The sequence below is a fragment of the Saccopteryx leptura genome, chromosome 3 (genome assembly GCF_036850995.1).
Source record: "Saccopteryx leptura isolate mSacLep1 chromosome 3, mSacLep1_pri_phased_curated, whole genome shotgun sequence".
In the NCBI taxonomy this organism is placed as follows: Eukaryota; Metazoa; Chordata; class Mammalia; order Chiroptera; family Emballonuridae; genus Saccopteryx; species Saccopteryx leptura.
The window spans coordinates 133,219,210-133,233,833 of record NC_089505.1 but is presented as its reverse complement, the minus strand read 5'-3'; the positions used below and the strand labels follow the sequence as shown (position 1 = coordinate 133,233,833).

General features: G+C 43.2%; 1 protein-coding gene across 8 annotated transcripts in view; it reads right to left on the bottom strand.

The window, feature by feature from the left end:
* The window catches only part of FGGY (FGGY carbohydrate kinase domain containing), a 450,547-nt gene that overhangs the window by 71,906 nt on the left and 364,017 nt on the right, over window positions 1-14,624 (bottom strand). For 6 of the 8 annotated variants that reach the window (XM_066376414.1, XM_066376408.1, XM_066376413.1 and 3 more), the window contains one exon: window positions 11,900-11,994. The exons of the other annotated variants lie outside the window; for them this stretch is intronic. In XM_066376414.1, the coding sequence (XP_066232511.1) occupies window positions 11,900-11,994 (95 nt within the window). The remainder of the gene's footprint in view (window positions 1-11,899; window positions 11,995-14,624) is intronic. 8 annotated transcript variants of the gene reach the window in all.

Genomic DNA, 14,624 nt, shown 5'->3' with positions numbered 1-14,624 from the left:
GTACATTCTCCAACCTAGTACAGAATCCAGCCACCTGACCCTCTGCTGGTATCTTCCTGCGTTACATGAACTACCGGAACCTAAAGACATATACGTACATTTGAGGAGCCCTCCCTCTAGTTTAAGTGGTTAGTGTATTCTCTTCTTTCTACTTAGTTTCAGACTTGAGAGCTTTATTTTGCTCAGTTTTATTCTGCTTAGTCACTTATTATTAGTTTCCTCAAATCCTTTGTGGAAGCTGACAATGAATGATAAACAAATAAACAAATTCTTTTCTTCCATGAGTAAAACTATCAAGACCAGTATAAGCAGCTGTAATCCCACTGCACCCAAGGACTGACTGGTCATTCCTGGTGAGTCACTCTGGCCTGCTCCACCTTCCCCACCTGTTCAAGGATTACCACGGCTGAGGGCTCAAGCCTACCTCAAGCAGCAGAAAGAACTTCTTCCTCACTAGCAAGTGAAGGACCAGGACATAATCAAGTGGCGGGTGCCTTATTTCTAGCATCTAATATGTAAATCTAGCTCTAGATGCCTCTGAGCATTGGGCTGCAGGGCATATGCAGAGGCTGGGTCTGGAGCCATGCCACTGAGTGTCCAGCCTCATTCTACCACCAGCCATCTATGTGACCTTAGGCCAGCATGTCTTGATGCCTGAATTTCCTGTTTTATAAAGTGGGATGAGGATACCACTTACTTCACAGGTTTGTCATGAGAATTAAATTAATACAGGAAATGACAATAGCACTGTCTGTGTTCTGAGCATAGTGCTAAATGTGTTTTCATTCATGGAATCTTTGCAGCAATTCAGTGGGGTCAGTGAACATGGAACTGAGGCTCACAGAAATGAGGGACCTTCCCCAGCAGGGTTCATTCACACAGCTAGCCAGCCAAGGAGAAGTCCTCACAGGCCTACCATCTCTTTTCTGTTTCATTTGATTTCTCTGATCCTGCCCACGGTGGGCTCCGCTCACTGATCCATACTTGGTAGAGAGCTGCTCTAATACCACGTGCCTGAGGCTCCAGCGGTTATTGCTAACAGTTACTGTGTTGGGGTGAAATGGAGAGAGATTTGGACAGCACTGAGGCACACGTTCCTTTCTCTGCCACTCAACCACTGCCAAGGTTAAGAGCAGAACTGCGGTCACATGCCCCCCCCCCCAAGTTCTAGCTCTGCCAGCTCCATCACTAGCTATTCTTCTATAGGCCAGTTCAAACGCTGCCTTCTTAGGACTTTTTCAGCCCTCAAGACTCTTTCCTTGGTGCTCCATTATCTCACTGTATAGTAATTATAACAAACAGATAACAAGCCATGTTAAATAAACACTATGCCACGTGGCACGTACTAACATTGTTTACTCCTGACAACACGAATCGTGAGATAAATATACTTATGATGCAGATATTATTGTCATATTTTTTATAGCAGAGAGCTCTGAGGCAACCGAAATTAAGTAACTTACCCTAGGTAAGTTGCCGAGCCATGATTTGAGCCCAGGCCAAAACCCCACAGTCTTTGCCAGGGGTCCTCAAACTTTTTTCACAGGGGGTCAGTTCACTGTGCCTCAGACCGTTGGAGGGCCGGACTATAAAAAAAATTATGAAAAAATCCCTATGCACACTGCACATATCTTATTTTAAAGTAAAAAGAAAACTGAAATAAATACAATATTTAAAATAAAGAACAAGTAAATTTAAATCAACAAACTGACCAGTATTTCAATGGGAACTATGCTCCTCTCACTGACCACCAATGAAAGAGGTGCCCCTTCCAGAAGTGTGGCAGGGGCCGGATAAATGGCCTCAGGGGGCTGCATGCGGCCTGCGGGCCGTAGTTTGGGGACCCCTGGTCTTTGCCATTACACTAGTGCTGACGTTTTCATAGTTGTATCTGTCTCTCTCTACCTCCTCCCCACCAGACTGGAAACTCTGTGGGCACTGAGATATGTGTAATTTTTTGTCCTGCTACCCTCTAGGACTGTCCCTGTCACATGGCAGGTTCCTGCTGATGAACCTTGGCTTAAAGACTCAAACGAGGAGCCTTATCACCTACTTGAATCAAGGCCCAGACACATGCCTTTTCCAGATCTAGCCAACTGTCATCTGTCAGCTGGCTACCTCAGCCCACCTGACCTCCAGCTGGGGAGGACAGCAGAAAATGCATCCTGACATCACAGGAAGGACCCAAGGAAAAGGTACACTAATGGGGCAAAAATAAGCCAGCCGAGTGATTAATTTGGCCTCCCCTTCCATATTATGTTTACACAAGTTGATTATATAGCACTTAATTACTAATTTGCTCTACTTAAACCAAGAGTGCTTTTAATTTTTAATGAGATAACGGTAGAAGATGCCTTTACTTAGTAAGGAGCAGCTATTTTATTTCCTTCTCTTTTCATGCCCAGCCAATTAATAACATTTCTAAGGAAATGCATCCCTCTCATGAGCTCTTTCTCCTCATCTTCTTCCTGACCTCCCAGGTTTAAAAAGAGATGCAAACAGACAAGAGCTACTTAGCATCAGACTGACTTTGCTTTCTGATCTGGCTGGATGGGCCGGGAAAGGCTTTGTAAAGTTGAATCACATGGGACCCATCAACAGGACTGATTTTGGGGGTGCTGGGGTGTATCTATTTCCAGAAATCTTGACTCACTTGTTACTGACAACAGAGAACACAGTCATGATCTTCACACAGAGCATTCCCCTATCAGGCCACATCATTTCCTGGGTATTAATGTCAGGTAAGTGTAAGCACTGCCCTGGGGCTGTTGAGACATAAGAGCACAGACATCAGCGTCAGATCTGGACTTTATTGCTAGCTCTGCCGCCCGCTGTTAAACCATGGGCACATTTCTAAACCTTCTAAGCTGCAGTCCCTACCTGTAAAGGCAAGGTGAATAACCTAATTTGCAAGAATCATTTATCATCTAAACCACTTTAGCACAGTGCCCAGCTCAGAGGCAGTGCAGAAAAGTATTAGCGTCCTTGCCTTTCACATAGGTAAGGTAGGAGATGGGAGCAGAGATAAGGGAGTCCCATTTGAGGACTCTAGCATATCTGTCATCATCAGCGGAGCTGTGGAGTCTAGATCGGAGCTACTCAAAGAGCAGGTCCACAGTGACATAAGAAGCTTGCCCCAGAACATGAACAAACACATTGATTCCTTCACTGAGAACACCTTGCTATGAATAAGATATCATAATTGTTTTACATTTTGATGCAAGTACCTCATCTCATTGCAAATCTGTAACAAACCATTTAGATGGGGCTCTGGTCAGCAGAATGACCTGAGCACCACTGCCTAAAGGACTGTTGGATATTTGCACGTTCTCCTGTGGACCCTCCCCAGCCTTCTCTGGGCTGAGCCAGGCTCACTTGTACTGACTACACCAATGAGCTCCCTTGCCTTCTGACTTTGAGTTCAGCCAATGGGGAGCCAGGCAAAAAATCAGAGAGAGGGAGGAGAATGGGGTCAAGAACTGAGCTGTTCCCCTCCACAGTCACTGACAAGCCAGCTGACCTCATAGTCTCCGAGACAAGATACAGCGCTCTGCTCTGAGGTCATAGCACCTGTGCTCTCCCCTCACCTCTTCAAGTCCAGCCCTTACAATCCCCGAAGCACCACATCCTTTCTAGTGACTTCTCTCTGCCCTGCTCCTCAGGCTTATAAACAGTTCTTCTACTAAACTCTCTGCAAGCATCCAACTTTGTGGGGGCCCTGACCAACTCAGCTACATTTTACAATGCATCCTAATTCTAGCTGTCTGTTTCTGTTACCAGTTTTTAAATAATAGCAATCACACTCAGCCCCAGAAAAGTCCATTTGCATACATGATTGACGAGACTCCTCAGCTTTGAAATCCTAGCTGAGGCCATGGATTCTGGCTTCATCACTTTCTAGCTGTGGCTTCAGTGAGTCCCTTAACCTCTCTTACCTCACTTTTAAAATTATTATGTCAACAGTATAGGAAATTTCCTTATATACAACTTCAAACATGTTATCAAATTTTTTAATCTTTATATTTCTTTGATATGCATAATTGAAGATACTCCACTCATGTTTCTGAACCTATGGTACTTTCTTATGGTTTACTACCGAGATTTAAATACTTCTAATAAGCAATTGTAATAATGATTTTTTCCCGTTCTGCATAGTTCTTGATCATTTGCCTCAATGTTGCTACCAAAACCTTTTCATAGACTTCAGTAAGACCTCTATACATTCCATAACTTTGAATCAAACTTTGTCCAACAGTATTTGGTATATATGTATACACATATGTGTTTGTGTATATGTGTGTATGCAGTCATTTTTCAGGACTTTTTTTTTCCCAATTATAGAAAATTCCTGACTAAATTAAAGGTCTTATCTTTCCTGACCTCTTATTTGGTTCCACAACCTTTTCACTGTGTTGAATATTAAGTGTATATAGCACAGATCTGCTGTCCATAAGTTATCCTAGTGTAAAGGACTAAAATACCCAACCTATTCATTTCCAATATGGAATTTTCTATGAAACATGAAGGCACAAATGTTAATTAGAATGAATTAATTACTTATATGTATGTGTTTCTATGGGAAAAATGGAAATCTTACATATTTTTTTCAGATTTGCATCAGTATGAAATGTTATCTTGAATAAAATGAAGCCAAAGAGTTAGGTAAACTTTAATTTAAAAATAATACAGATTTGTAACCCTTCTAAATTTCTAAAGGACTCAGTTGATATTTTGCCTTTTTCTTTCCTTTTATAACAGCCCAATTCTTAAGTTCCTGGGTAAGAACTTCAGGGGGAGAGGGATATTTGGGGAAAATGTCTGTTAACCTAATTCTTCGTTTTAATAACACTACTATAAAAAGTGTCTTTTAATGAAAAACGCTTAATTAGTTAAAGTACTTTTAAATATCTACCTCTATAAGAAGTGGGAAGATTATGATTAAAAGCAAATAAATAAAGCAAGACAATACTGATGAGCATATTATAAAATACTCTCCAGGCAAAAGGAATGAGAAGATTTCCAAACCAAAGGAAGCACATTTCTTAGTTTTATTTCTATATTTGATACTCAACCAAATAGTGCTGACAAATGTGTGAAGCTGATATTTTCTATAAACCACACCCCCCTGTGAAGGGCAGCTGAGTTGCTATATTGAAATCTGTGACTTCCTCAAGCAATGAATAGACATTTACTGGGTTGTGGTTTGACGGAATGAAAAGAACATGACCTTTGTAACAAGCAAGGTTATATGACCTCTCCATTCTTCAGTCCTCAACTGCACACAGGGGACTGTTAGCACCCACTGGTTGCTGCTAGGATTCTATAATGATCACGGATAGAAAGTAACAGGCCCTGTTCCAGGATGGTTTATCTCGTAGGCACACACTACACAAAGGGTGAGTAATCGTAGCTCTCAACTGGCCACTTACATGTACTGGTCTGCAAGACCCGGGGGTCTATCTAGAACGTGACTGGGAACGCTGATAGTGGGAGCACCCTGAAAGGAACAGGAGAGTCAAATGTTATGTATCTTATATATTGAAGTAATTTCCAAAAATAGAATTCTAAATTTGAGCTAATGTTTTGACTTTGACATCCATGGTTCCATTCTGCAAAGAGCGTTGGAAAGGAGATTTACAATGAATCAGGACCTAAATGTATTGCTTTTATTTATTTTGGAGACAGAACAGTTCTGGAAAAGATAAGAATATACTGTTAACCAGGTGTAGCAATAAGTATAATGAATGTTAGAGCCCATATCATATTCTTAACTTAATCCTGCTTTAAAGTATTAATTACCACTTCAGGATTTCTGTTGACTTTCTATGAGGTAGTGACATATGGGACAGGACATTGAAAATTCAATCAGGAATCTGAATCTATTTAATTAGTAACCAGAATCTCCCATCTCCAGAAACACATCTTAAGCAGCAAGGGGCAAAAGGTAACTAAACAAAGTTGATGACATCAAGACCACATGTGAAATGAATGAGATTATAAGAGGCCTGGGATGAAAGCTAAACGGAACTAAAATTCATAGCAACAGGCTTCTTGGACACAAGAAGTGTGAGCCCTGAATTTTTACACACCACTACTGGTTGCATAGTGTTAATATGTACCAAATCCAAAAAGTTAGGCAGACTTTTGACAACTACACCTCATAATGCATTTTAACATAACTTTATGGTGTGTGCAAAAATTTAGCCACAGAGATGTTAGTTGCAGCATTATTCAAAACAACACAGGCAACCTAAATATTCAAAACAGGGGACTGGTGAAAAAAAGTCATGGTATATTCTATAGGGTAGAAAATTATGCAGCCTACAAACACGCTAAATAAAGATGCCTACGATATGTTTTGGGGTGGGAGTAAAGTCTACAAAACTATGCCTTATACAAACACATTAAAAATAACAACAACACTGACTTAAAAATATGCATAAAAAGACTAAAATAATAGCAACCTGTATCTGAACTAGTGAATATTTTAGGGTAGTAAGATCAATGTTTTCATATTTTTCTTTCAGGTTAACTGAAGTTTCTTTTTTTCCCAATGAACATGAATTCTTATTTGTATTCCACAAAAAAAAAAGCAAATTATGATTTGAGTGTGCCAAGAAATAAGATGGTTTCATATTTCTGAACATCCATTATATATCAGTCTTTCCAAACCTCCAGAAACTGAAGTCTTGATAATCAGCTTTCCTTTGCAAATGTAAAACTGGTATTCATGGTGACAGATAGCCAAAGAAAACTAGAAATCACAGAAAGTTGACTCACAAAATCAAATGGAGATGTAGTGTATTGTATACAAAATCACAGGCTTTGAAGCATGTAGTAATATGTGATGAATAGAACTGGCTCTCAATGAAGTGAACTTCATGACAAAGGATAGAAGGAGAAAATTCAGCTCAGCAATGAGCATGTCTACAAGGACTGACCTTGAGGGTAGACCAGAAAGTCAGCGTGGATGGTTTATCTCGTAGGCACACACTACACAAAGGGTGAGTAATCGTAGCTCTCAACTGGCCACTTACATGTACTGATCTGCAAGACCCGGGGGTCTATCTAGAACGTGACTGGGAATGCTGATAGTGGGAGCACATTAAGTCAATGGTTTACGAGGCAGGGACCCTCACACTGTGGGAGGAAGAACTGTTTGATGAATTGGTTGATTCCTAGGTCATACTCTTTTAGTATTAATTAGTACAACTGACTTATTTTCTTTACATGGGTCCTCACCTTAACTGATTGTTAAATTGGTCTTTTGTCACTATCTCCTTTTGCTGATTTTTGCTTCCTGTGGTTCTTCACTGCTTTCTTTGGGTAGTGGTGGGGGCTAAAGGAAGCAGAGTGGAAAGCCATTTAGTATATCTGCCCCTTTGCCATTTGATCGAGTTTCTTCTCAAGGCATCTTGAAATGGTTTCTTGTTTCTGCATGCTTTGCATGTCTTCAAACTTCTGTACTGCCTGTGCTTAGAAAATGTAAGCATATTGATATTTCATAAACTTATTTTTTCCACTTTGTTAATTTTCTAGGGCCTGGATCCCATGGAAGTATTATGGGATGCTCCCGACTTCTAATTGTAATTATTTGGTTTCTAGGTTATTCAGAATTAGGGAGGAACACTTTGGAGTGCAATGACAGCAATGGGTGACTTTCTGGGGATGAGGGAGTGATCAAATGCAATGGTCACAGAGGTCAAGACTGCAAAGATTCCACACTCCTACCAATAAAAGAAGCAAGCCTCTCTTCCTGTGTCCCCTCCCACCTACTCACTGGCTGATCTTTTACCATGAAAGTAGCATCTCTGTGGTTTGACTCCCTTTTAATGATTAAGCTGTAGCTATAAAGACAACCATGACATGATTCTTGTCACACTGTCTACTGGAGATACAGTTTTAAAACTATGAAAAGGAGAACATCATTTCTGGAGAGGGATAATCCTTTAAGATGTTATTCATCATTCTACTCTTTAGTGAGAATGGATGGCTAGATCAATACCCTCTGTGAGATCCTAATTTGAAAAGGAAATAGTAAGAAGGCTTTAGCTGTCGAAAGGAAGTGCAGGAAAGAGCAGAGGAAGAGAGAGACTACGAGAACGTGAATGGATAAAAGAACACAAGGTGGGCACTGGGAACGTCAGCAGGTTTCAAAATGTAGAATAGCAATGAACCTCATAATTGACCAACCTCTCCCGCCAGATAATTCTATCTGCTGTCCCTTTCCCTGAATGTGATCAAACTTTCCCATTATTAAAATGTAGAGAGATTTTCAATAGCTATAAGTAAAACCCACAACTATAAGTCCTTCTAATCCATTGGTATCCCAACCTCAGGTACACAGCTCTACCCCTAGCTGAAGTCATTGATTCACAGGCTTAGGAAATTGGGAACTCTTTGTTCCCAAACAGCCTGGGTCCTCTGGACTCTTCCCGGCCATTTCTTCAGTGTAGAGGAGATGACTCTGGCTTTTTCTACTCAAGTCTGCATGTATTTACATTTCCAAAGCAGTTCCAAACATAAGCATTAGAATAATGTTGAATATTATACCCAGGGCTCACGGAGGTCATCAGAGCTTTCAAGGGCTCTTCATATCAACGACCTCACATGAGTGGCAATTTTTCTTATTTAAATATATATTTTAAAGGAAATAAAAGAAGCACCAGGAGAGGTCAGGTGGAACTGTCTGAAGCTATACAACAAATGCTACAAGGATTTTCTCAGGTAGGTAATGACAGATAAAATATCAGGTTTCTTTCAGCTGGACCTATCTTTACTAGATTACAGGGTCTCCTAAAACTGAAAACAGTCAGAAGAGGCACATATGTCCTTGGGTTGAACAGGAGACATGAGCTGGTCTTTAAGATGTTGTTGTGAGCCTTGCAGCTCCTATTCAGGTCACCAATGCCAATATTCGAGTGACTATATCTCAGATTCTGTTCCGGAGGATTAATGAAAAACCTCCTACAGTGAAGATGCCAGTGTGGGATTGTGAGCGGACTCCTCTGGAAGCTGTAAACTTGTTTGATAAAAATGCCCACGAGAGGCCCTGGCCGGTTGGCTCAGCGGTAGAGCATCGGCCTAGCGTGCGGAGGACCGGGGTTCGATTCCCGGCCAGGGCACACAGGAGAAGCGCCCATTTGCTTCTCCACCCCTCCACCGCGCTTTCATCTCTGTCTCTCTCTTCCCCTCCCACAGCTAAGGCTCCATTGGAGCAAAGATGGCCTGGGCACTGGGGATGGCTCTGTGGCCTCTGCCTCAGGCGCTGGAGTGGCTCGGGTCACAACGTGGCGACGCCCAGGATGGGCAGAGCATCGCCCCCTGGTGGGCAGAGCATCGCCCCTGGTGGGCGTGCCGGGTGGATCCCGGTTGGGCGCATGCGGGAGTCTATCTGTCTCTCCCTGTTTCCAGCTTCAGAAAAATGAAAAAAAAAAAAAAAATGCCCACGAGGTGTAGTAAGTCACAGTGTGAAGTATGTAACAGAGAAGCCCCATCTTATCATACTACTTTGGGAGGCAGACTATTTCTGGATTTTGATCAGTGACATTTCTTTTCAGAAAACAAACCTTCAAACATTTTAGAAGCCAAAAAATATTCTTAAAGAAAAAAAAATCAAACAAAGTAGAAACAGAATGAAAATCAGGATATTGATCCAGAAAGACCCTGGTTTTAATTCTGCTCTGTCCCTTATTAACTATGGTCTTGAGCAGATTACTTAAAACCTCTCTGAGCCTTGGCTTCCTCATGCATAACACAAGGATAAAAACATCTATCCTGCAGTTAGGGAGGCTGTCAAAATTAAATGAGGTGGCTTAGTCTGCTAGGGCTGCCATAACAAAATACTATAGGTTGAATGTTTGAATGTTTAAGTAACAGATTTATTTTCTCATGGTTCTAGAGGCTGGAGTTCAAGATCAAACAGACAGCATGATCAGGTTCTGGTGAAAACTATGTTTCTGGCTTGCAGAGGGCCACCTTGTCGCTGGGCCTCACGTGGAGAGAAAGGGGGAGGGGGAGGAACGCAAGCCTGTGGACCAGCTCACCGGTGTCTCTTCTCATAAGGGCGCTAGTCCTAGCACAACGGCCCCACTCTGATGATATCATCTAATCCTAATTACCTCCCAAAGATCAACCTCCAAATACCACCATGTTAGAGATTATGCCTTCAGTATATGACTTTTGAGAGGACACAAACATTCAGTCCATAATATGAGGTAACTTATGCTGGGCCTTAGCAAGCATCTCTACTGTTTTTTTGACAATTAAAATATGTCCCAGGAAGGGCAAGGCATCTAGTTGTGAGAACATCTTCAGAAGTTGATAACATGAAAATAATAATTGGGAAGTCACTGACATTTCAACAATAAATACCTCCATGTAATGTTTCTGAACACCAGAAAATCCAGGTAAAGCTGAAGATTCAACTCTACTGTCTTTGTTTAAAAAGTGCAGTTAAAATCCACAAGCATTCATGACTGGAATTCATTCCTTGGAGGGGACAGTTCACAGGCATCAATTCCAGAAGCTTGGGCAGTATGTAGGGTACCACACTTCCCAAAATGTGGTGTAAAGAGCACAGATATTGACATCCGACTTTTGCATCTGTCTGTTTCTAACAGGGTACCCTGAAGTTCTGTCATCTTTCTGGATCTCTGTTGCCCGTATATGCTGTTATATCAGGAAGAATATATGAAAAGCACCTGAAATAGTTCTTGGTACATAAGAGGATCACAATAAATGACTGGGTTACTGGTGGAAACGCTGGTTCCTAGTCCTGACCTTGAGACCTTGGGGAAGTCATGCACAAAGGAAGTCATTTAAGCTGATGCTCAGCTGAAAAAGACATTTCCTGAACTCTCAGCAGTTGGAGCCAGACTTCCTGGTTTGGGCATTTGCTACCTGTTTCCATGTAGGCTAAGTTTCTTTATGCCTCAAGTTCTTCAACTATGAAATGGGAGTAATTGAGTAACTGGTTATAGGACTAAACGTGCATTCTGAATCCAGGGAAAGAACTCCTAATGTGCTACTGACTGTTATTACAGATAAAAACATGGAGTAGAGAGCAGAACAATCAGGTCACAGAGACAGAAGGTAGTCCAGCCAGGATCTGAGCCCAGCCAATCTGACTCCAGAGCCTGTGTTCTCCGTGTCTACCTGGGCTGCTTCGCTACCCTTTCGTAAACCTGCTGTTAATACTATTTATTACGTTACCACTCAAAGTCTCTCCATAATAGTTCATGTGTGAAATGTCTTTTGCAATTTGGTGGTAGGAAAAGCTTTGTCTCGTACAAGAAACTGGCGTGTTTCCTCTTTTTGAAAATAAGAGTTATGCAACTTATTATGTGTTCGTTTTGCCTTGGTTGCCAGGAAGCTCAGAGTCAAACTGTGTGCCCAATCACTGCCACCAAATCGTGCCCTTCTTCCCGTATCTTTGTTCCTTATTTTCCCTCCTCATTCCTTTTTCACTGACATTGTCGTTTGTGTCTCTTGTTGATAGAGGCCTCACAGGTACTTGGACAGTGGTATGTAGAGACGAAATAAGCAAACGCAAATCTGAAATTTACATGAAAAACTTAAATTTTGCATCTTACCTGTTCCACTTGCTAAAAGAAAAATGGTCAAGGGAAAATTTCAAAGAAATAAATAAAGAGCTATTTTAAAGGAGAAAAAAAGAAAATCAACAGAAAAACAGAATGACCAACACAAACAGAGGCCAAATCAAATAAAAACTGCAATAAATATGTCTGAGGCTAGAAGTGTTTGTGCTTTCCCTGGCTGGAACCTATCATTTCTTAATTATATCCTGTGTGTGTTTTGCAAGATGTGAGCTGCTGTCAAGAGGAAAGGCAGTTTCAGACTGGGGCGGGGCCACGCCCACCCCTTGCTCCTCACATACCTGTACAGAAGTGAAATCCCCCGAGGCGCAGGCACCCAGAATAGCAGCGCCCACGAGAACAGACTCCACCTCTTGGGACAGGACCACAGGCATGCCTGCGCAGGACAAGACCACACCTTGGTTAGGGAGTAGGGCCGGGGCACTGTGAGGAGCCAGCCAGCAGTCCCAGCGGCAAAAACACATGGTGTGAAGGTAGCAACAGGCGCCTCCTCCCCACCCTCTGGACTTACGTGTTCCTTGGGATTCCCTGGCTCTAAAGGTTTTCATGGCCTCTGCCTACTGGTACAGTAGCCAAGAGCCCCTTGGGAGCCAATGTCATACCGATCAACTCACGAAACCTTTGTGCCCAGGTTTCCTGGCCTTCTGCTAGCTGCTGCCTGCCACTTGGTTCAATTTCAGCTCAACAGACATTTATTAAGTGCTTTGCTGGGCCCAGGGAATACAGAGATGAATTGAACTCTGTCTTGCTCTTTGGGTCTCAAAGGGGAGATGGGTGAGAAAGAGAAAAAAGGGGTTATTCTGTAACTGAGATGCACTAAGAAAACGGCACTAGTAAGAGAGGTGTAATTAACCCCTCCAGTGGCTTCCCATTGTCCTGAGTACAAGCCAAAGCCTTTACAATAGCTGACAAGGCCCTCTGGGACTGGTGCCCGCCCCTGATCTGCCTGTCCTCTCCTCCCTGCCACACTGCCCTGGCCTCTGTGCACTTTCTTAGTTTTGATCCAGGGCCCTCACCCATGCTGTTCCTCTGTCTGGGTCAGTTTCTTCTGAATGTCCTCACAGCAGTTCTCTCCCACTCCAAGTCTTTGAGCAAATATCTCCTTCCCACCGTGTCTTTCTTGACCATCCAATTAAGATGGCAACTTACCCACAAGCTCCTTATCTCTGTTTTATTATTATTATTATTATTATTATTATTATTATTTTGTATTTTTCTGAAGTTGGAAACGGGGAGAGACAGTCAGATAGACTCCCGCATGCGCCCAACCGAGATCCACCCGGCACGCCCACCAGGGGGCGATGCTCTGCCCCTCTGGGGGGTTGCTATGTTGCAACCAGAGCCACTCTAGCACCTGGGGCAGAGGCCAAGGAGCCATCCCCAGCACCCGGGCCATCTTTTGCTCCAACGGAGCCTCAGCTGCAGGAGAGGAAGAGAGAGACAGAGAGGAAGGAGAGGGGGAGGGGTGGAGAAGCAGATGGGTGCTTCTCCTGTGTGTCCTGGCCGGGAATCGAACCCGGGACTTCTGCACGCCAGGCCGACGCTCTACCACTGAGCCAACCGGCCAGGGCCTCCTTATCTCTGTTTTCTGTTTCCTCATCACCTTCCCACACTGTATTATAAAGTATCTTTTTTTTAAAGTCTTTATTCATTTTAGGAGAGAGAGAGAGAGAGAGAGAGAGAGAGAAGAGGGGAGGAGCAGGAAGCATCAACTCTATGTGTGCCTTGACCTGGCAAGCCCAGGGTTTCAAACTGGTGACTTCGGCATTCCAGGTTGACGCTTTACCCACTGCGCCGCCACAGGTCAGGCCTTGTTTTATTAAATATTTTGATTATGGTTTGTCTCCCCTGCTAGAGCATAAGCTCCATGAGGGCAGAGACTTTGTTTTGTCCACTGCTAGACCCCTGCATTCGAGCCCAGCATCTAGTACAGGACAAGTGCTTAAATGAATGAACACTCTTAGGGAGGGGACGGGAGTCATCAGAGTGGGGATGAGTTTAAGCATGCATTTGAAGGACGAGTGGGGGTCTGCCAGGCACAGAGTCCGCATGCCAACTCCCACAGGTGGAGTGTTCATGGTGGGTTTGAGATAAATAGACATAAGTAGAATTCTTAGGATTTTATGTATGTGCATGTGTAATAAATAAAGCATACATAAACTATATAAATATAAATGTATCTGCTAATCAGGAGATGGCAGCAAACTCCACAGAGGTAAGCTCTATGGCTACCCTAGAAAAACTTTTCCTACTCAAGACATTAGATTTACTTGTTTCCAAAGACTGAACTTATTATTCTATCTTTTCTGGGAAGCCTTCCCTGACATAACCTCCTTTGCACACCCACCATCTCCTAACACACCCTCTCACTCAGGATGGGGTCAGCTGGCCAGCCGTCCCAGGCTAAAGGGGCAGAGAACAGAATTCTCACACACATGCCAGAGTACTCAGGAATACCAGTCCCACACCGCAGGTCAGCATGCAAGACTGCTCACAAGTGTCAGGTGGGGTCTCCGGGAAAAGCTCAGGCCTGGTACCACGAGCCCCATGTCCTTCAGCACATCACGTAAACTCTTTTAGCCTTGGTTTCCCCATATGTAAAATGGGGGGGTGGGTGATAAGACTTTCCACACAGGTTTGTCATGAGAAAGAGCATATACAGTACTTAGCATGTTTTCTGGTCTATGAGAAGCCCTTTAGGATGGTGGCTGCTACCGTTAGGATTGACATGGATGGTGAGAGAAGCTCTCTTCTGCACTTCTCCTGGGCTGGAAACTGGCACTGTGGGGAAGAAGCTTCTAGAGATGAAGGGCAGGCTCCAGGCTGCCCTGAAGGGCAGGCCAGGTCAGGAGAGCAGTGAGCACCGTTGCAGAATCCGGGCATCATCAGACAGTGTAGCTGTGACCACCCTGTGCACTGGGACTTTTCAGAAGACAGATTCTCCAGATGTCATTCATCTCCCAAGCCCCTCGTTACCCTGTCAAAAGCCTTGCTTGCAGACCCCTC